General features: G+C 39.4%; 1 protein-coding gene across 1 annotated transcript in view; it reads left to right on the top strand.

Annotated features, from left to right (window-relative positions):
- Window positions 1–21,502, top strand: part of NEK1 (NIMA related kinase 1) — a 121,764-nt gene that overhangs the window by 46,053 nt on the left and 54,209 nt on the right. Inside the window, exon 16 of the mRNA XM_068974734.1 lies at window positions 10,517–10,619. Coding sequence (XP_068830835.1) covers window positions 10,517–10,619 — 103 coding nt within the window. The remainder of the gene's footprint in view (window positions 1–10,516; window positions 10,620–21,502) is intronic.

Here is a 21,502-nt window from a genome sequence, read left to right as displayed (position 1 = left end):
TCATTTTATTTTTTTCTGAGAATATGAAAGAATTGGTAAAAAACTGGAGATCATCAAGTATCATATAATTTTCAAGAGGCAGATTCTATAAATTAGACTAGCTTTCTCCATATTGATTATAGGCAAGACTACAAATAGAGCCTGCAAACATCCTAAAAGGAAACAGTCATTACCGCAGTGCAGTATAAATTCACAGAGAATAGCTTCTGTCAGATACAGCCTTTATTTCTTCTTAGAGTTACAGACTGGAACTGTAGTTCTCAAACTGTACTGGGCAACCTGTAGCATCACAGTGCCTTGGATATTTCTCGGTTTTCAGGAACACACAGCTGTATCTGTCAAAGTGTAGACCATAGTGTTAGCAGCTTTGACCTAACTAGTCATTGACTGGAACTGCTAGGTATTTCTGTTGGCCTAGATGCATTGTGAAAATTTTACTTAGATACCTAGTAGAGTATACAAACTTCAGTAGGATACATCTTTTAATTTCATGCAGCCATGAAATTAAAAGATGCTTGTCCCTTGAAAGAAAAGCTTTGACTAACCTAGACAGCATATTAAAAAGCAGAGACATTACTTTGTTGACAAAGGTCCATCTAGTCAAAGCTATGGTTTTTCCAGTAGTCGTGTATGGATATGAGAGTTGAACCATAAGGGAGGCTGAGTGATGAAGAATTGATGCTTTTGAATTGTGGTGTTAGAGAAGACTCTTGAGACTCCCTTGGACTGCAAGGAGATCAAACCAGTCAATCCTAAAGGAAATCAATTCTGAATATCCTTTGGAAGGACTGATGCTAAAGCTCCAGTACTTTGGCCACCTGATGCGAAGAGCCAACTCAATGGAAAAGACCCTGATGATGGGAAAGATTGAAGGCAGGAGGAGAAGGGAACAATAGAGGATAAGATGGTTGGATGGCATCACTGACTCAATGGACATGAATTTGAGGAGGCACTGGGAGATGGTGAAGCACAGGGAAGCCTGGTGTGCTGTGGTCCGTGGGGTTGCAAAGAGTTGGACACGACTAAACGACTGCACAACAACAAGGATACAGTTGCCAGGGTGTCTCAATGTAGACAGTGTAAGGTGAAGAAATATAAATAAAGGTTGTTAGGTACATTAGCCATTGGTTAAGGAATTATATTCAGAGGATGCTGGTTAATATTTTGATGTTGTCCAAACTTAAAACGTTTTAGAAGCATGTCCTCTTGAAAGTTTTCATTTTTAAGGAGGACATAGAAAAAATACTCACAGGATAAAATTATCATATTTCCAGAAGACATGAAGTGAAGCGAAATAGTAAATATGTTATATGTCTCCTCCAGTTCGAATATTGTGATTCTTTTGGCTTGAACTTTGTTGTGTCTTTGACATTACAGAGCATTTTCTCCACACTGTCCTCACTTCCATTTTTATAATTTGTATGTCATTGGCCTACCTGGTCAGTTCTTTTCCCTGACCAAACTGAATCAGCAAATTGAAATCTGTAGTCCTCTAAGATTCATTCATATTATCTTTCTCATATTTTTGATAGCCTGTACTTGCTTCTTCCTTCTTTATCGTGTTATTTTTCTTCTTCCCTTCTTATCAGTAACTTTGGCTAGTCCAACTTTACTTATATCCTTGTCTTAATAACATACCTCCTGAATTAGCTTTATTTATTTATTTTTTTTTAAACAAGACCCCTCTATATGCTGCTTACAAGAGACCCACCTCAAAACAAGGGACACATACAGACTGAAAGTGAAGGGCTGGAAAAAGATATACCACGCAAATAGAGACCAAAAGAAAGCAGGAGTGGCAATACTCATATCTGATAAAATAGACTTTAAAACAAAGGCTGTGAAAAGAGACAAAGAAGGCCACTACATAATGATCAAAGGATCAATCCAAGAAGAAGATATAACAATTATAAATATATATGCACCCAATATAGGAGCACCGCAATATGTAAGACAAATGCTAACAAGTATGAAAGGGGAAATCAACAATAACACAATAATAGTGGGAGACTTTAATACCCCACTCACACCTATGGACAGATCAACTAAACAGAAAATTAACAAAGAAACGCAAACTTTAAATGATACATTAGATTAATTAGACCTAATTGATATCTATAGGACATTTCACCCCAAAACAATGAATTTCACCTTTTTTTCAAGTGCTCATGGAACCTTCTCCAGGATAGATCACATCCTGGGCCATAAATCTAAACTTGATAAATTCAAAAAAATCAAAATCATTCCAAGCATCTTTTCTGACCATAATGCATTAAGATTAGATCTCAATTACAGGAGAAAAACTACTAAAAATTCCAATATATGGAGGTTGAACAACACACTTCTGAATAACCAACAAATCACAGAAGAAATCAAAAAAGAAATCAAAATATGCATAGAAACTAATGAAAATGAAAACACAACAACCCAAAACCTGTGGGACACTATAAAAGCAGTGCTAAGAGGAAAGTTCATAGCAATACAGGCATACCTCAAGAAACAAGAAAAAAGTCAAATAAATAACCTAACTCTACAACTAAAGCAACTAGAAAAGGAAGAATTGGAGAACCCCAGAGTTAGCAGAAGGAAAGAAATCTTAAAAATTAGGGCAGAAATAAATGCTAAAGAAACAAAAGAGACCATAGCAAAAATCAACAAGGCCAAAAGCTGGTTCTTTGAAAGGATAAATAAAATTGACAAACCACTAGCCAGACTCATCAAGAAGCAAAGAGAGAAAAATCAAATCAATAAAATTAGAAATGAAAATGGAGAGATCACAACAGACAACACAGAAATACAAAGGATCATAAGAGACTACTATCAGCAGTTGTATGCCAATAAAATGGACAATGTGGAAGAAATGGACAAATTCTTAGAAAAGTACAATTTTCCAAAACTGAACCAGGAAGAAATAGAAAATCTTAACAGACCTATCACCAGCACGGAAATTGAAACTGTAATCAGAAATCTTCCAGCAAACAAAAGCCCAGGTCCAGACGGCTTCACAGCTGAATTCTACCAAAAATTTCGAGAAGAGCTAACACCTATCCTACTCAAACTCTTCCAGAAAATTGCAGAGGAAGGTAAACTTCCAAACTCATTCTATGAGGCCACCATCACCCTAATACCAAAACCTGACAGAGATGTCACAAAAAAAGAAAACTACAGGCCAATATCACTGATGAACATAGATGCAAAAATCCTCAACAAAATTCTAGCAATCAGAATCCAACAACACATTAAAAAGATCATACACCATGACCAAGTGGGCTTTATCCCAGGGATGCAAGGAATCTTCAATATCCGCAAATCAATCAATGTAATTCACCACATTAACAAATTGAAAAGTAAAAACCATATGATTATCTCAATAGATGCAGAGAAGGCCTTTGACAAAATTCAACATCCATTTATGATAAAAACTCTCCAGAAAGCAGGAATAGAAGGAACATACCTCAACATAATAAAAGCTATATATGACAAACCCACAGCAAACATTATCCTCAATGGTGAAAAATTGAAAGCATTTCCCCTAAAGTCAGGAACAAGACAAGGGTGTCCACTTTCACCGCTACTATTCAACATAGTTCTGGAAGTTTTGGCCACAGCAATCAGAGCAGAAAAAGAAATAAAAGGAATCCAAATTGGAAAAGAAGAAGTAAAACTCTCACTGTTTGCAGATGACATGATCCTCTACATGGAAAACCCTGAATTAGCTTTAGACTTTAATTTTTACAGCAATTTTAGTGTCACAGCAAAACTGAGGTGGTGCAGAGTTTTCCCACGTGCTGTCCCTTTACCCTTATCAGCTCTTCCCACCAGAGTGGTATTTTGTTACAACTGGTGAACTTAGGTTCAATTAGGTTTTACAATTAGAACCTTGATCATGTGAGACCATCTTCTGAAACCTTTGAGTGCCTGTTTTTTTTTATTTTTAGTGCCTAACATATGTACTTTACTGAGCTTTTACTTTCCCAAGCCCTTTGGTAAAGCTTACAACAATTCTGCTTCCTCTGATAGACACTGTGGCACTTAAACAGAGGAGGAAGCTTAATGAGTACATGCTCAGCATCCTTTTTTCATTTCATTAACTGTGTACCACCCCAACTCTTCTATACCATATTGATTCATTTTTCGTTACTCAAGATTATCTCTGTTACCTAGATTGCTGCCTATTTTCGTGCTTTCACCTCTTGAAATAATTTTTAATCATCCTTCAAAATTTTTAAATTTCCTTTATTAGTAAAGGTTTTGAGTCGTGGATATGAGGTACCTTACCCAGATCCACTTATGCATGCATTTGTGATAAGATGGAAAATAAGTTACTCCTTTTTTTCTTGTCAGGATAAAAAGGTGTTTGTTTCTTTTTAGCCTGTTTTAATGTCTGTATTTTACTTTCCAAATTCCTAATTTTTTACTATGTATTTGTGGCTTATACAATAGTTATGTTAATCATTCCTTTACTCTTAATCTAGATTAGTGTTCTGCTAATTTTAAATGTTATAATTTTGGAACTCAATAGGTATTGTCTGTTTAATTTGTCTAAAATAGAATATGCACGTGTAAATTCTTAATGTTTAATGAAGAGAATGACTGTAAAGAAGCTCGTTGATTTTTTTCTGTATCCCTCAGAACCTTGTACACATATATAATTTGTGTTCACAGTTCAGTACTGTTCTACTACATCAGTGGGGGATAAGAATATGAGTATGAATTCTTCTTTTTGGTATATATTAAGTAGTAAATGGAAATGCATGTGAAAAATGAAGATTTCTAAATATTATAAGGAATCATATAATCAATTATAAGCTAGTTTTGTCCTCTGTTAATAAGGTATATTACTATATAGTCAGCAAAAACAAAGCCAGGAGCTGACTGTGGCTCAGAGGATGAACTCCTTTTTGCAAAATTCAGACTTAAATTGAAGAACATAGAGAAAACCACTAGGCCATTCAGGTGTGACCAAAATCTGATCCGTTAAAGTCATACAGTGGAGGTTGCAAATAGAGTCAAGGGATTAAATCTGATAGAGTGCCTGAAGAACTATGAATGGCGGTTCGTAACACTATACACGAGGTGGTGATCAAAACCATCTCCATGAGAAAGAAATACAAAAAGGCAAAATGGTTGTCTGAGGAGGCCTTGCAAGTACTGAGAAAAAAGAAGTGAAAGGTAAAGGAGAAAAGGAAAGATATATCCATCTGGATGTAGAGTTCCAAAGAATAGGAAGGAGAAATAAGAAAGCCTTCCTCAGTGATCAATGCAAACAAATAGAGGAAAACAATAGAATGGGAAAGACTGGAGATCTCTACAAGAAAATTAGAGATACCAAGGGGACGTTTCATGCAAAGATGGACACAGTAAAGTACAGAAATGGTATGTACCTAACAGAAGCAGAAGATAATAAGAAGAGGTGGCAAGAATACACAGAAGAACTATATAAAAAAGATCTTCATGACCCAGGTTACCACGATGGTGTGATCAATCACCTAGAGCCAGACATCCTGGAAGGCGAAGTCAAGTGGGCCTTAGGAAACATCACTACAAACAACGCTAGTGGAGGTGATGGAATTCCAGTTGAGCTATTTCAAATCCTGAAAGATGATGCTGTGAAAGTGCTGCACTCAATATGCCAGCAAATCTGGAAAACTCAGCAGTGGCCACAGGACTGGAAAAGGTCAGTTTTCATTCCAATCCCAAAGAAAGACAATGCCAAAGAATATTCAAACTACTACAGAATTGCACTCATTTTACACGCTAGCAAGGTAATGCTGAAAATTCTCCAAGCAAGACTCCAACAGTACATGAATCAAGAACTTCCAGATGTTCAAGCTGGATTTAGAAAAGGTAGAGGAACCAGAGATCAAATTGCCAGCATCCATTGGATCATAATAAAAGCAAGAGAATTCCAGAAAAACATCTGCTTCATTGATTATGCCAAAGCTTTGACTGTGTGGATCACAACAAACTATGGAAAATTCTGAAAGAGATGGGAATACCAGACCACCTTACCTGCCTCCTGAGAACCTGTGTGCAGGTCAAGAAGCAGCAGTTAGAACCAGACGTGGAACAATGGACAGGTTCAAAATTGGGGAAGGAGTACATCAAGGCTGTGTATTATCACCCTGCTTATTTAACATATATGCAGAGTACATCATGCGAAATGCTGGGCTGGTTGAAGCACAGGCTAGGATCAAGATAGCTGAGAGGAATATCAATAACCTCAAATATGCAGATGACACTACCCTTATGGCAGAAAGTGAAGAGGAATTAAAGAGCCTCTTGATGAAGGTGAAAGAGGAGAATGAAAACGCTGGCTAAAAACTCAGCATTCAGAAAACTAAGATCATGGCATCTGGTCCCATCACTTCATTGCAAATAGATGGGGGAACAATGGAAACAGTGACAGACTTTATTTTCTTGGGCTCCAAAATCAGTGCAGAAGGTGACTGCAGCCATGAAATTAAAAGATTTATGCTCCTTAGAAGAAAAGCTATGACTAACCTAGACAGCATATTAAAAATCAGAGACATTACTTTTCTGACAAAGGTCCATCTAGTCAAATCTATGGTTTTTACAGTGGTCATATATGGATATAAGATTTGGAGTGTTAAGAAGGCCGAGCACTGAAGAATTGATGCTTTTGAACTGTGGTGTTGGAGAAGACTCTTGACAGTCCTTTGAACTGCATGGAGATCAAACCAGTCAATCCTAAAGGAAATCAGTTCTGAATATTCATTGGAAGAGCTGATGCTGAAGTTGAAGCTCCAGTACTTTGGCCACCTGATGCAAAGAGCCGACTCATTAGAAAAGACCTTGATGCTGGGAAAGATTGAAGGCAGGAGAAGGGGACGACAGAGGATGAGATGGTTGGATGGCATCACCAACTCAATAGACATGAGTTTGAGCAAGCTCTGGGAGTTGGTGAAGGACAGGGAAGCCTGGCCTGCTGTAGTCTGTGGGATTGCAAAGAGCTAGACACAGCTGAGTGACTGAGAACAACAAAATTGCTTTGATAGATTTTTATATGTTGGACATACCCTGCATTCCTGAAATTCTGTTCTATACATTTTATATCTTCAGAGACAGATACACTATTGGTAATAGTTGATACTCAATGATAAATAAATGAGAAGAAAAAAGAAATAATAGTAAGCAAAAATCACTACAGGTTTTAAGTTTGTGATTGAAAGCAATGGATTATGTGTACCTGATCATTTAAACTAGTTTAGGAAAAGGCATTCAATAAAGCAGCACTTAAATAGATTACATAAGTAAATAAAATAGATCTATATATACATAAATGGTATGAACTCTTTTAATCAAAGCTGTTATGTGTGTGGCCATGTTCTTATTAAAATAATTTGTTTCTGCTAAAGTATTTGAATTATTTGATTCAGTGCATCAGATCAGTCAGTGAATATAAATTATCGTATGTCAGTTGAAGGCCCACACTGACAGACACTGGACATACTATCTTAGGATGGGAAATCAAACATAAAAATGTTATCGATGTTTTACTTATGTAAAGGTTAAAAGGTGAAGTCAGTTCAATCAGGATACAAAGCAGAGATTCTGTCTAATTGTATACAGTGGTATAAGCATCCAGGACTCCTCACAAGAGCCTTATCAGTAGACACAGTTTCAGGTGACATGTCTGTGTATCATACTCTTTGAAAGTTTATCTGCCCTCTTTAGGCCCTGCTGCTGCTGCTAAGTCGCTTCAGTCGTGTCCAACTCTGCGACCCCAGAGACGGCAGCCCACGAGGCTCCCCCGTCCCTGGGATTCTCCAGGCAAGAATACTGGAGTGGGTTGCCATTTCCTTCTCCAGTGCATGAAAGTGAAGAGTGAAAGCAAAGTCACTCAGTCATGTCCAACTCCTAGTGACCCCATGGACTGCAGCCTACCAGGCTCCTCCGTCCATGGGATTTTCCAGGCAAGAGTACTGGAGTGGAGTGCCATTGCCTTCTCCGGTGTATCATACTCTTTGAAAGTTTATCTGCCCTCTTTAGGCCCAGTCTTATATAAATGGGGCTGTAACAGACCAGAATGCAGCCTTGCCTATATATATGAAGGACATTTTCCTAGCCACAGCAATCAGAGAAGAAAAAGAAATAAAAGGAATCCAAATTGGAAGAGAACTAAAGCTGTCAATGTTTATGGATGATGTGGTACTATACATAGAAAGTCCTAAGTGAAGTGAAGTGAAGTCGCTCAGTCATGTCCGACTCTTTGCGACCTCATGGACTGTAGTCCACCACACTTCTCCGTCCATGGGATTTTCCAGGCAGGAGTACTGGAGTGGGTTGCCATTTCCTTCTCCAGAGGATCTTCCTGACCCAGGGATTGAACCCAGGTCTCCCTCATTGTAAGCAAGACACTTTACCATCTGAGCCACCAGGGAAGTCCTCAGAAAGTCCTAAAGACACTACCAAAAAACTCCTAGAGTTCATCAGAGAATTTGCTCAAGTTACAGAATACAATATTAGTAACCAGGAAAGGCTCTTAACCAGGTATAGAGATGATCTAATCCTAGAAGATTCCGGTGGTGAAAGTTCACAAGAATCTGTTTTAAGCACTGCATAAGTTAAGTGAATCTTAGGCCATTATCGTCCATAGCTTTATGATGAGTCATTTAAAATTTTTACAGCTTAATTTCACATTTCAAATTTTTATATATCTCAGTACAGTTGACCCTTGAGCAATATAGGAGTTAATCTGCTTATACTTACAGTCATCCCTCCATTCTGAGGTTCCCCTGCATCTGGATTCAACCAACTATGAACATGTTATTTAGTTGCTCAGTCATGTTAGACTCTTTGCAACCCCATGGACTGCATCACGCCAGGCTTCCCAGTCCTTCACCATCTCCCAGAGTTTGCTCAAACTCATGTGCATTGAGTCGGTGATCGCCATCCAACCACAGGATGCCACATGTAGTCCTGTAGTATTTACTATTGCAAAATACCCATAATAAATGGACCAGCATGGTTCAAACTTGTGGTGGTCAATGGTCAATTGTAATTGTTAACATATAAAAGAAATGACTGGGGTATGAAAATCAGAAATGTTTATTAAAAGAGAGAAGGCATTGTTTCATGAACATTGTTTTCTGAACATAATTATGGTCCTAGACACATGGTCCTACACTATAGGAAGGTGGTATGCTTTCATAGCCAATATCCAAGATGCACAGCCAATAACTTCCTGATCTTTCTTCCTTACTTACAAATTACTGCAGTTGATACTATGCAGTGAGTTCTCTGTTTATGGGGAGTTGGTTTTATTTATTTTGCATCTTTCTTGCTTAGCACACGGTAACAGGCATAATATTTATTAGATGTTCAAAATGTTACTGTTTTTTAAAAAATTATGAAAGTACAGTAGATTTACAGGAGACTTGGAAAATACAGAACAAAGTTCCATATGTGTGCGTGCATGCTCAGTTGTTTCTGACTCTTTGTGACCCCAGGGACTATAACCTGCCAGACTCCTCTGTCCATGAGATTTTCCAGGCAAGAATAAGTGAGTTATTATTTCCTTCTCTCAGGGATCTTCATGACCCAGGGATCAAACCTGCATCTCCTGTGTCTCCTGCATTGCAGGCATGTTCATTACCACTGAGCCATCAGGGAAGCCCCATACAACATAATATGTTTTAACCATATGTAACTGCACAGTTCTGTGTCACTAAGTACTTTCATGTTGTACAACTCTCACCATCATCCATCTCCCTAATTTTTACCTTCCTAAACTGAAAGTCTGTCCCCATTTAACACTAACTCCTGACCCCCAACCCCTGATTGGGGGTTGGGGTACTTTCTGATTCTGTGATTTTGACTATCCTCGGTACCTTGAAATGTTACTGATATTTTTTCATTGTTGTCCAAGCCCAACATGTTTACATTCTTTTGTAGTTGTCAGAGAAGGTTATAGAAACATAATCAGAAAAGATTGAAACAAATAAATGTGCTTTTAGATTTTTCCCCTAATCTGTCCATTTTACTTTTTAATAGTTAAGACATACAAGGAATTCAGATTTCACTTTTTACCCTAATTTTTAAAATTCACACAAACTTTTCATTATTTTTGATGACCTTTGAAATTGCTACTTTGCAGCTTTAATCTTACTTTTCTACTGATCAATATATTTGATACAGAGTTCTGAAATAAGCTTAACTACTTGGAAACTATGGAGAGTCTTCTGTAAGTATGCTCTGAAATAATTTTATGTGTCTACAAGTAGCATAGATTAAATAAACACAAAAGAAGACTTTTTAAGATTTGGTATAGTAGGGTAGATTTTTCCCCTTTTAAAAATAATAGTGACTGATTTAGGTAGTTGATTCTGATATGTGTGTATCTATTGATTTCATTAAATAGGAAGACTTGACTTCATATCAGCCTTCATATTTTGCAGATATTTCTAAAGAAAATATTTCCATGTAATTTTACACTTTTTATAATATTTGATGTTCAGAATTTTTAGTTTTGCTGTTTGTCCAAATTCCTCAGGCAGAAGGGGCATCCAGCTATGGAAAGAGCAAAACAAGTAGAAGAGTTTCTACAGCGAAGACGGGAAGCAAAGCAGAACAAAGCTCGGGCCGAGGGGCATATGGTAGGATTTTGTTTTTGAGATTTTTGAATATAGTATTCAGAGTGAAGGACTGAAACAAGGTAGGTATAAATGACAGGAATCACCATCCTTTACAAACACTACATCTGAACATTTGCAGAGTATTAAACCTCTCTGTACAATTTCTTTTATGCCAAATATTGTTGCCTTAGTTAATTGAAAGTTCATAATTGCATTCTTCCTTTTAAAAGAGTCATAGTAGATATAGCAACCCAGATATTTAGGTTAAATAAGTTCTTGCATTGCTTTTTTTGGCTCTAGATGCTTTTTGTTTTAAATACTTTAGCAAAGAATTGTAGAAGAAAAATGAGAAATAAACATTTGGATAAATATACATGTAACTGTGCATTTACTCAAAAGCAAATTAGGACCAAATGTATTTTAAAGCCTCTAATTATTCAGTCAGGTAACTGAATAAGTCATGTATTCAAGAAAATACGAACAGTTTTTAAATGATCATTTTAGTAGATGTTGGTTTTGACATGCAGAGGTACACAATGCCTTTTCACCTTTTGTCCGCAGAACAAATGGTGATTGTTTCTGTCAGCTCAGCACCCCGTGAAGGAGCACGCTTATGTAGGAAATAGGTCAATTGTATAGTTAAATGTTTTTTTATACTTACATCTACTATTAGTTCATAAGTAACATCATTATGAGGTAATATAATTATTCCAATTTAAGATATGTTTTCTTTGAAATAATATTATTGAAAAATAGTAAATTTTTTAATGATTACCCTTTATATTTTTAACACCCATCAGCTTGTTTTTCTAGTATCTGGAATTAATCTGTATTTGTATCCTTTCTGTAGACAGAAGAGAACTTGCTTTATTTTCCCTTGCCCCATTTCTCCCATGTTAACAGCATCTGGAATTTTAGTTACAGATATTAATTAGAAATATTTTCAAACAATTATTAGACTTAGCAAGATGTACACATTTCTTACCTCAGAACTGTTCCTTACATCTACTCTCCTCCCCTGAGTTTATCGTCTTCCTGATGGAGACAACTCTTGGAACGTTTCAGAGAGAAATTGTCCAAGATTTGTTGGAAATGTACTTATTTTGTCTTCACACTTAAATGTTAATTTATAGTAGTGGTCTACTGGTGAATTTGCTTAGCATTTATATGTCTGAAAAAACATTTTGCCTTCTTTTTTGAAAAATATTTTTTTCTGAAAATAGTATTATATGTTGAGAGTTCTTTCTCTGTCCGTTCTTTGAAATGTTTCTCCACTTACATCCTGGCAGTCCTGTTCTGACCAGAAGTCTGCCGACGTTCTTACGTTTTCCTCAGTGTTTGATGTGTCTTTTCCTCTAATGGCTTTTAACATTTCCTCTTTATCACTGGAAGTGAATTGATTATGATATAGCTTGGTATACTTTTCTTCATGTTTATTTTGTTGGGGGTTCATTGAGCTTCATGGATTTGTAGGTTTATAATATTTATTAGATTTGGAAAAATTCAGCCATTATTTCTTCAAAAAAATTTTTTTTGTTCTCTTCTTTTTCCTCTGGGTGTTCAGCACCTATATGTCAGCTCACTGATGCTCTGTCCATCTCTTTTTGGTCCTTTTCCAATGTTTCATTTTAGGTAGCTTCTGTTGCTAAATCTTCAAGTTCACTAGGCTTTTTGTTTGCTTTTTTGCAATCTGCTCCTTTTAGTCCCATCCAGACATGTATTTTTAAGATACTTCTTTTTCTCTTAAAGTTTATTTGGGTCATTTTTATACTTTCCATGTCTGTCTTTATAATATTTACACTTTTCTCTCCTTTCTTGAATATGTGGAATATAATTATTATAGCTTTCTTAATCACGTTGTCTACTAATTCTGCCCTCTTTGTCACTTCTGAGTCTGTTGGCTATTTTTCTCCTCATTTTGGTCATCTTTTCCTGCTTCTTTACCCACCTGGTAATTTGTGGTTGGATGCCAGGCACTGCATATTTTATCTTGGATTTTTTGTATTTAACTGTGTGGAGACTTTACTCTGGGTGCAATGTTGTTAGTTAAAGATAGTTTGAGTCTTTCAGGGCTTGCCTCTAAGTTTTGCTGGGCAGGTGGAGCACAGCCGTTGATCTAGGACTCACTTGGCTGCACCACTGAGGCAGTGCCCTTGTGCTGTGATACTGTGTTGGTGTCCTCCAATGCTCTGTTGACTTGAAGGCCTTTCCAGTTTGGCTGTTGGAAGCATGGTGTGTTCCCAGCCCTCAGTGAGCCTGAGGAATTGGTGTTTTGCTCAGTTGTTCATTTGTGTCCGACTCTTTGCGACCCCATGGACTGTAGCCCGCCAGGCTCCCCTGTCCATGGGGATTCTCCAGACAAGAATACTGGAGTGGGTTGCCATGCCCTCCCCCAGGGATCTTCCGAACCCAGGTCTCCTGCGTTGCAGGCCAATTCTTTACCATCTGAGCCACCAGGGAAGCCCAGGAACACTGCAGTGGGTAGCCTATTCTTTCTCCAGGGTCTCTTCCTGACCCAGGATTTGGTGAGGTCAGGCTAATTGTGACTCAGAGGAAACCTCCGCAGCTTCCAGCACTCTCTTCCTGCAATGTTAGTGCTCCTCCGCCTCCCGCACTCTGACGGCCCTCTCTTTGGCTCAGAGACCCCGTCTCCCTGTGCTGCAGCCCGGAAGTGGGCAGTGACTGAGCTTACCTCACTTGTCCTCCTCTCACAAGGACCACTGTCTAGTGCTGCCTGTTTGCCCGTGTTTGAAAATCATTGTTTCATATACTTTGTCCAGTCTTCCCTTGTTGAAGGTGGGAGGGCACATCTGGTCTGTGTTACCGACTACAGGTGAAGTCTTGGGTGGTGGTTTGCTGGATGAAGAATCCAGGTTGCAGGCTCCCCCCAGACCACATTAAAGCTGCTGCCTTATCCTCATCTCACTGTGGCTCGTGAGCATGGTGACGATGTTCTCCGTGCTCCTCTGTAAGGGATTTTCATCTCTGAAAGCATGTTGGACTGTTTGTTTCTACCTTTCATATTCTGAAATAATCACTTGAGTATTTATCAGTTTGGTTTTTTAATTGACCCGACTTGATGCTAATCAGATGCGCTCAGTCTGAACACTCACCTTCAGTTCTGGGACATTCTCAGTTACCATTTCTTCAGGTATTGCTGCTTCTCCTTTTTCTCCTTGACAAAGCACCTATTAAATGAATAGATTGGAGCCTCTGCCTCAAATGTCTCTTTTTCTGTTCTTCTGTTTCTTTTTTTAATCCCTTCCTCCCTTCTTACTGTTTTGGAAGGATTCCTAGCCCAAATTTCGGCTCATAACACATTCTTTGATTTTGCCTGCTCTGCTCTTCAGCCTATCCAATGAGATTCTCTTAACTTTAGCAACTTGTATTTTCACGTCCATGAAGCTACTTAGTTTTCCTTGAAAGCTCCCTGATCATGTGCTCATTTCTCTTGTAGTACTCTAGGTATCGTAGGGTCTTGTTCTTGGTGCTCTCTTGGCAGTGTCGGTGTCTTCAGTGTTTAAGTCTGTGTCCTGTTTCATGGTATTGGTGTTCTTGCACGGTTGGTGTTCTTGCTGGTGTAGTCACGTATGGGGCTCTCTGTTTCACTCTTCATTGCCTCTGTTTGGGTAGGCCCCTGGCAAGATAGTACATGCTCCTCCGCCCAGTCCTCTGCCCAGTTTTCTGTCAGAGTAGACGCCAGGTGGGACACATTGCTGTTCTGCCAAGCAAATCCCTGGCAGCTTATTTTCTGGGCTTTCCTTCCTGGCCTTTCCCTCCAACTCTCTTGTCATTAGTGTCTTAAGGGAGCTGCTGGGCCAGGCGAGCTCTTGTGGAAGCATGTCGCTACTGGCCCCTTCGCACCCCCACGCTGAGGCCTCGCCCCACACGCTGTGCTTGTGTCACTTGTCATCATAAACCCATTTGTGTACTTGCCTCACCTCTGGGTTCCTTCCATTATTGGGACTGCCCAGAGTTTTGCTTGTTTTTGAGTGCTGATATGCATTTACTTAACACAGCAACTTCTCTAATCTATAATTTTGCAGGAAGAGAGGCCATGGTGTCATTCTTCCATCTTACAGTCAGAAATTATTATTTTCATTTTGTTGTGTTATTTTTTTAAAATGTGCTTTAGGGACTTCCCTGGCGGTCCATTGGTTAAGACAATGCTAACACTGCAGGGGACGCAGGCTCAGTCCCTGGTCTGGCAGCTAAGACCACACATGCTACACGGCCAATTAATAAATAAATGCATTCAACTAAATCTTTTAAAAAATTTTGCTTTAGAGATAAGTGATTTTTATATGACGTTTCAAGATTCATTTTTTTAAGCTATTTAGAATTTCTTCGTTCCCTAGGTGACAATATATATACATACATAAAACTTTAGAAAAGTGAAAAATTTTTACTTTTTGGTGTATTTGGGTGTGTACATTGTATATTACTTGTTTTATTCACTAATAACAAAGGCAGTGTGTTAAACATCTTGGGGACAGTAGGTTAATTAACTGATTGAAGACTACTTAATTAAAGCTTAACCAGACATAGTTTGTTTCTGGAGTAGTTCAGAGTCTCGAGTTAGACAAGAATATGTACACTGGAGACCGAGCCAGAGAACTAGAAGCAAGGGCTGAGTGGGGAGAAAAGGTCTCACAGATTTTAAGTTCTAAATTGAAATGTTTTTATGATGAGATAGAGGGCCTGTTTAAAATTGATATCTCCTTTTGTATGCTTTGTGACAAGTTTTCATAAACCAAGGAGCCTAAGAGCAACAGAGATTTATGACCCACTGTTTCTCCAGGCCAGGACTCTGGCTCATTGTGATCATCCTCTGCCCCTCGTCTCCTGAAGCCCAGGTAGCAGTGTCAGCGGCTGTTCCTTCATGGTGCCAGCAGGCCGTCCCTCCCTCTGCTGTGGTAATCAGGCCTCCGCTATCGGAGAGATTGACTGAGACCATGCTCAGTTGTTTGCCACATAGCCCCTTCATCTCAGCAGCAAAGAACTCCATGTGCATCAACTCCCCGCCTCCTGCTTCTTCAACCAGCCAGGGAAACTCAGCATTTAATGGTCAACCCACTGTTTTAATGCCACTCATCCCATTTAATGTGACTCAGTCCTGGGGGTACACCCCATCGTATTCCCAGCCCTGGGGATCATCTGTGCAGGGCTGGCAATCCTGGGGAGTGGGTGAATGTCAGAAAACCTTGGGAGCCTTCTCCAAGTCCTGCCCTCCATGATCTCTTTGTCTTTGACTTCAGAGAGTGTGTCAGGGACAGCAGATGAGGTGAAGTGGAGGAGCTGACTTTAGCAACATACTTGAGGGAGAGCACTACCCAGGAGTCCAGACAGAGCTCTGTAAAAAATTGGTTTATTAACATGAAGTTTAAATACAGTGATATTCACCAGTGTTAGGTATGTGTCTGGATGAGTGCTGACAAGAGTATGTAGTCATATAATCCCTGCCACAGTCATGGGATAGTGCTGTTCCATCATTTCTTAAAAGCTTCCTCCTCTTACCATCAGGAAAAAAAAAATTGAATGTGATATAATGGATGACAACTAAACTTACCATAGTGATCCTTTCTCAGTGTACACGTATATTAAATTACTTTGTGCACCTTAAACTGATGATGTTATATGGCAATGGTATCTCAATAAAACCAGGCTTCCCTGATGGCTCAGATGGTAAAGAATCCACTTAGAATGCAGGAGACCTGAGTTCATTCCCTGGGTTGGGAAGTTCCCGTGGAGAAGGAAATGTTATCCTGCTCCAGTATTTTGGCCTGGAGAATCCCATGGACAGAGTAACCTGGCAGACTACAGTCCAGGGGGTTGCAAAGAGTCTGACGCGACTTAGCAACTACACACACATCTCAGCTAAACAGGAGGAGGAAGTTTCCTCCTGCCTCTTTGTAGTCAGTCTGCTGCTCTTGTTTCTTCTAGAATTTCACATAGAAATATCTTACAGTATATAGGGTTTTGGGGTTGTGTGTGTCCTTAGTTCTTTTTTATTCCTAAGTCATATTCCATCATGTGAATATACCTCAAATTGTTTATTCAATCCTCAGTTGATAGACATTTGTGTGGTTTCTCAAAGAGATGGTTTGAAAACTCTTGGGAGTCACTGAACTGACTAGCCCATGCTCCTGGGAGCCCTGCTTTCTGAGTTGACATATCCCTCTTGATTATGTGTAACTAAGTTAGTAGTTTCTAACTACACTCAGGTTTCTGAACACTGCTGGAGAAAGTGACAGCTGTGATGGCTAGTGTTAGATGGGTTTATGGCCTGTGGTTTCAGCAGAAGTGTGGTCCTTTTCAGCACTTCATTAAATCTCCACGGTCAGCAGCCTCTCCCCTTATCCATTTGCTCAATGATTTCATCCTTCTTCCTTCTCTGTGAAGATAATCATTACATAGAAAGTTGGCTTATGAACCCCACATTTCATCAGATTTTTCTGCCTCCATACTTAAAAGTGAAGTGAAAGTCGCTCAGTTGTGTCCAACTCTTTGTGACCCCATGAACTATACAACCCATGGAATTATCTAGGCCAGAATACTGGAGTGGGTAGCTTTTCCCTTCTCCAGGGTATCTTATCTTCCCAACCCACGGATTGAACCCAGGTCTCCCACATTGCAGGTGGATTCTTTACCAGATGAGCCACAAGGGAAATCCAAGAGTACTGGAGTGGGTAGCCTATCGCTTCTCTAGCAGATCTTCACAACCCAGGAATCGAACCAGGGCCTCCTGTGTTGCAGGCAGATTCTTTACCAACTGAGCTGTCAGAGCTATCCCTCCATACTTATAAATTTATCTACAATTGTACCCAGTATTTCCTTATTTTCTCCAGTCTGAGAGGAGGATATAATTTCCTCTGTTCAAAAGTAATCTTCCCATTCCATCCTACTTGATGATTATAATGCTACTAACTGTTGACATTGGTCAATTTACTGGGTGCGTACTATGCCAAAGAATGCTCAAACGTGAATGTGAAGTCACTCAGTCATGTCCGACTCTTTGTGACCCCATGGTCTGTAGCCATGTACCAGGCTCCTCAGCGCATGGTATTTTCAAGGCAAGAATACTGAAGTGGGTTGCCATTTCCTTCTCCAGAAGAATGCTCAAACTACCACACAGTTGCACTCATCTCACATGCTAGTAAAGTAATGTTGAAAATTCTCCAAGCCAGGTTTCAACAGTACATGAACTGTGAACTTCCAGATATTCAAGCTGGTTTTAGAAAAGGCAGAGGAACCAGAGATCAAATTGCCCACATCCGATGGATCATAGAAAAAGGAAGAGATTTCTAGAAAAACATCTACTTCTGCTTTGTTGACTATGCCAAAGCCTTTGATTGTGTGGATCATCACAAACTGTGGAAAATTCTGAAAGAGATGGGAATATCAGACCACCTGACCTGCCTCTTGAGAAGTCATGCAGGTCAGGAAGCAACAATTAGAACTGGACATGGAACAACAGACTGGTTCCAAACCGGGGAAGGAGTACATCAAGGCTGTATATTGTCACCCTGCTTATTTAACTTATGTGCAGAGTACATCATGAGAAATGCAGGGCTGGATGAAGCACAAGCTGGAATCAAGATTGCTGGGAGAAATATCAATAACCTCAGATAATACAGATGACACCACCCTTATGGAAGAAAGCGAAGAAGAACTAAAGAGCCTCTTGATGAAAGTGAAAGAGGAGAGTGAGAAACTTGGCTTAAAACTCAACATTCAGAAAACTAAGATCATGGCATCTGGTCCCATCACTTCATGGCAAATAGATGAGGAAACAGTGGAAATGGAGAAAGACTTTATTTTTGGGGGCTCCAAAATCACTGCAGATGGTGATTGCAGCCATGAAATTAAAAGACCCTTGCTCCTTGGAAGAGAAGTTATAACCAAGCTAGACAGCATATTAAAAAGCAGAGACATTACTTTGCCAACAAAGGTCTGTCTAGTCAATGCTGTGGTTTTTCCAGTGGTCATGTATGGATGTGAGAGTTGGATTATAAAGAAAGCTGAGCAGCGAAGAATTGATGCTATTGAACTGTGGTATTGGAGAAGACTCTTGAGAGTCCCTTGGACTGCAAGGAGATCCAACCAGTCCATCCTAAAGGAAATCAGTCCCGAATATTCATTGGAAGGACTGATGCTGAAGCTGAAACTCCAATACTTTGGCCACCTGATGGGAAGAACTGACTCACTGGAAAAGACCCTGATGCTGGGAAAGACTAAAGGCGGGAGGAGAAGGGGACAATAGAGGATGAGATGGTTGGATGGCATCACCATCTCAATGGGCATGAGTTTGAGTATGGACATGAGTTTGAGTAAGCTCTGGGAGTTAGTGATAGACAGGGAGGCCTGGCATGCTGCAGTCCATGGGGTCGCAAAGAGTAGGACACGACTGAGTGACTGAGCTGAACTGCACTAAACTACTATATGTCAGGCATAGTTTTGAGTTCTCTACCTGTATTAACTCACTTCTCACAACAGCGCCCTGAGGTGGGTTCTGTAGTGTTCCCGTCTTACATCTCACTGAGGCAGAAGTAGAGAAGCTAACATGACAGTTTGGGTTTTACAGCGACTGAATGATAGATTACGTGTTTAAATGGCACAGTCTGACTGTAGAACCCATGCTTTCATGGCTTTATTTTTCTGTGCCATACTGTCTGTTTACTTGAGGGTCCTCCTTAATCCATTACTTGTTTCCTCTCTCTCCTGATCATTTCTTTCTTCCCTGGTACCCTCTCATAGCGTATAAATACAGTCATGTTTCTCACATTCCTGCTCTATCCTGCTCTTCATAGCCGGCCCCTCAAAGGAATGAAGCACTACTTTTCATTGTTGCTCACCCGATATTCAGAATCCTGTTGATATAGACGTTATCACTGTCCGTCTTCTCAGATATAATATAGTATTTTCAGTCTTTATCTTACTTGACCTTTGTGTGACATTTGGTCTCATGAGTTACTGCTTCTAAATTTCTTCACTACCTTCTCTGATACCAAATTCACCTTGTTTTTCTTTCTCTGTTTTTTTTTTTTTTTTAATTTCGTAATATCTTTTCCTACAGTGTTCTTTTCCGCTCACTTTTTAAAGGCTGATATTTTCTGGGGTGTTCTGTCCTTGGTTGTTTTCTCACTATAAATAATACCCTGCGGTGATCTCATTCTACAAGGGACCAGTGACTTCACAGTCTGTCTCAGTTACTCAGACTACTCTTCTAACTTCTGTCCTGTCTAGCTGCCTTCTGGACATCACTTCCTGGGTGTTTGATTGGCACCTTATTTTTTAAATTTCCTTTTATTATTTAATGTATAATACAATAACTCTCATACCACTTTCTTACAACTTTTTTATAATACAGTAACTTTCCTTTTATTATTTAAATTATAATACAGTAATGGGTTTGCCTTGTGACTCACCTGGTGAAGAATCTGTCTGCAATGTGGGAGACCTGGGTTCAATCCCTGGATTGGGAAGATCCCCTGGAGAAGGGAAAGGCTACCCACTCCAATATTCTGGCCTGGAGAATTCCATGGACTGTATAGTCCATGGGGTCGCAAAGAGTTGGATATGACTGAGCAACTTTCACTTTCACAATAACTTCAACTTTATTTTTCTTCTCCAGTTCTATGAATTTTAGCACAAGTATAAATTCACATACCCACCACCATAGTCAGGATATAGAAGAGTTCCATCATCCCAAAACTCTTTTGGTGTCTCTCAGCATAGTCACCATCAACAGCCTGGCAGCTATTGTCTGTTCTCCATGACTACAGTGTTGTCTTTTCAAGAATATCTTATGTGGTATATATGTGTGGTATCAGTTCAGCTCAGTTCAGTCACTCAGTTGTGTCCAACTTTGCAACCCTATGGACTGCAGCCAGGCTTCCCTGTCCATCACCAACTGCTGCAGCTTGCTCAAACCCACGGCCATCAGGTCAGTGATGCCATCCAACCATCTCATCCTCTGTCGTCCCCTTCTCCTCCTGCTTTCAGTCTTTCCCAGCAGCAAGGTCTTTTCCTTTGAGTTAGTTCTTCACACCAGGTGGCCAAAGTATTGGAGTTTTCAGCTTTAGCATCAGTCCTTCCAATGAATAATCAGGACTGATTTCCTTTAGGATGGACTGGTTGGATCTCCTTGCAGTCCAAGGGACTCTCACGAGTCTTCTCCAACACCACAGTTCAAAAGCATCAACTCTTCGGTGCTCAGCTTTCTTTATAGTCCAACTCTCACATCCATACGTGACTACTGGAAAAACCATAGCTTTGACTAGATGGACCTTTGTTGGCAAAGTAATGTCTCTGCTTTTTAATATGCTGTCTAGGTTGGTCATAACTTTTCTTCCGAGGAGCCAAGCATCTTTTAATTTCATGGCTGTAATCGCCATCTGCAGTGTTTTTGGAGTCCTGGAAAATAAAGTCTGCCACCGTTTCCCTTGTTTGGAAAGTATGAAAAGGCAAAAAGATACGTATGGTAAACATAATGATATATAAACCTTATTGGTTGACTTCTTTCACTCACCTTAATCATTTTCATCCAAGCTGTTGCATTTATCAGTAACTTTTTCTTTTATTTTTGAGTGATTTCCATTGTATGGGTGTGCTATGGTTTGTTTATTCATTCACTCATTGAGGGACATTTGGTTTGTTTCTAGTTTTTGATGCTTGTATCATTCATTTACAAGTTTTTAGACAAGTGTTAAGTTTTTATTGGGTAAATACCTAGGAGTGGGTTTACTGAATCATATGGTACGTGTATATTTAACTTGGGTTTTCAAAAAAGTCAAACCATTTGCTGGAGTACTTGTACCATTTTACCTTCCTACCAGGAGTATACAAGAGTAAAGAGTTCCAGTTGCTTTGCATCCTCATCAGCATTGGACATTGTCACTATG

This window comes from Capricornis sumatraensis, chromosome 6 (genome assembly GCF_032405125.1).
Source record: "Capricornis sumatraensis isolate serow.1 chromosome 6, serow.2, whole genome shotgun sequence".
NCBI lineage: Eukaryota > Metazoa > Chordata > Mammalia > Artiodactyla > Bovidae > Capricornis > Capricornis sumatraensis.
This window is presented reverse-complemented; position numbering and strand designations above follow the sequence as displayed.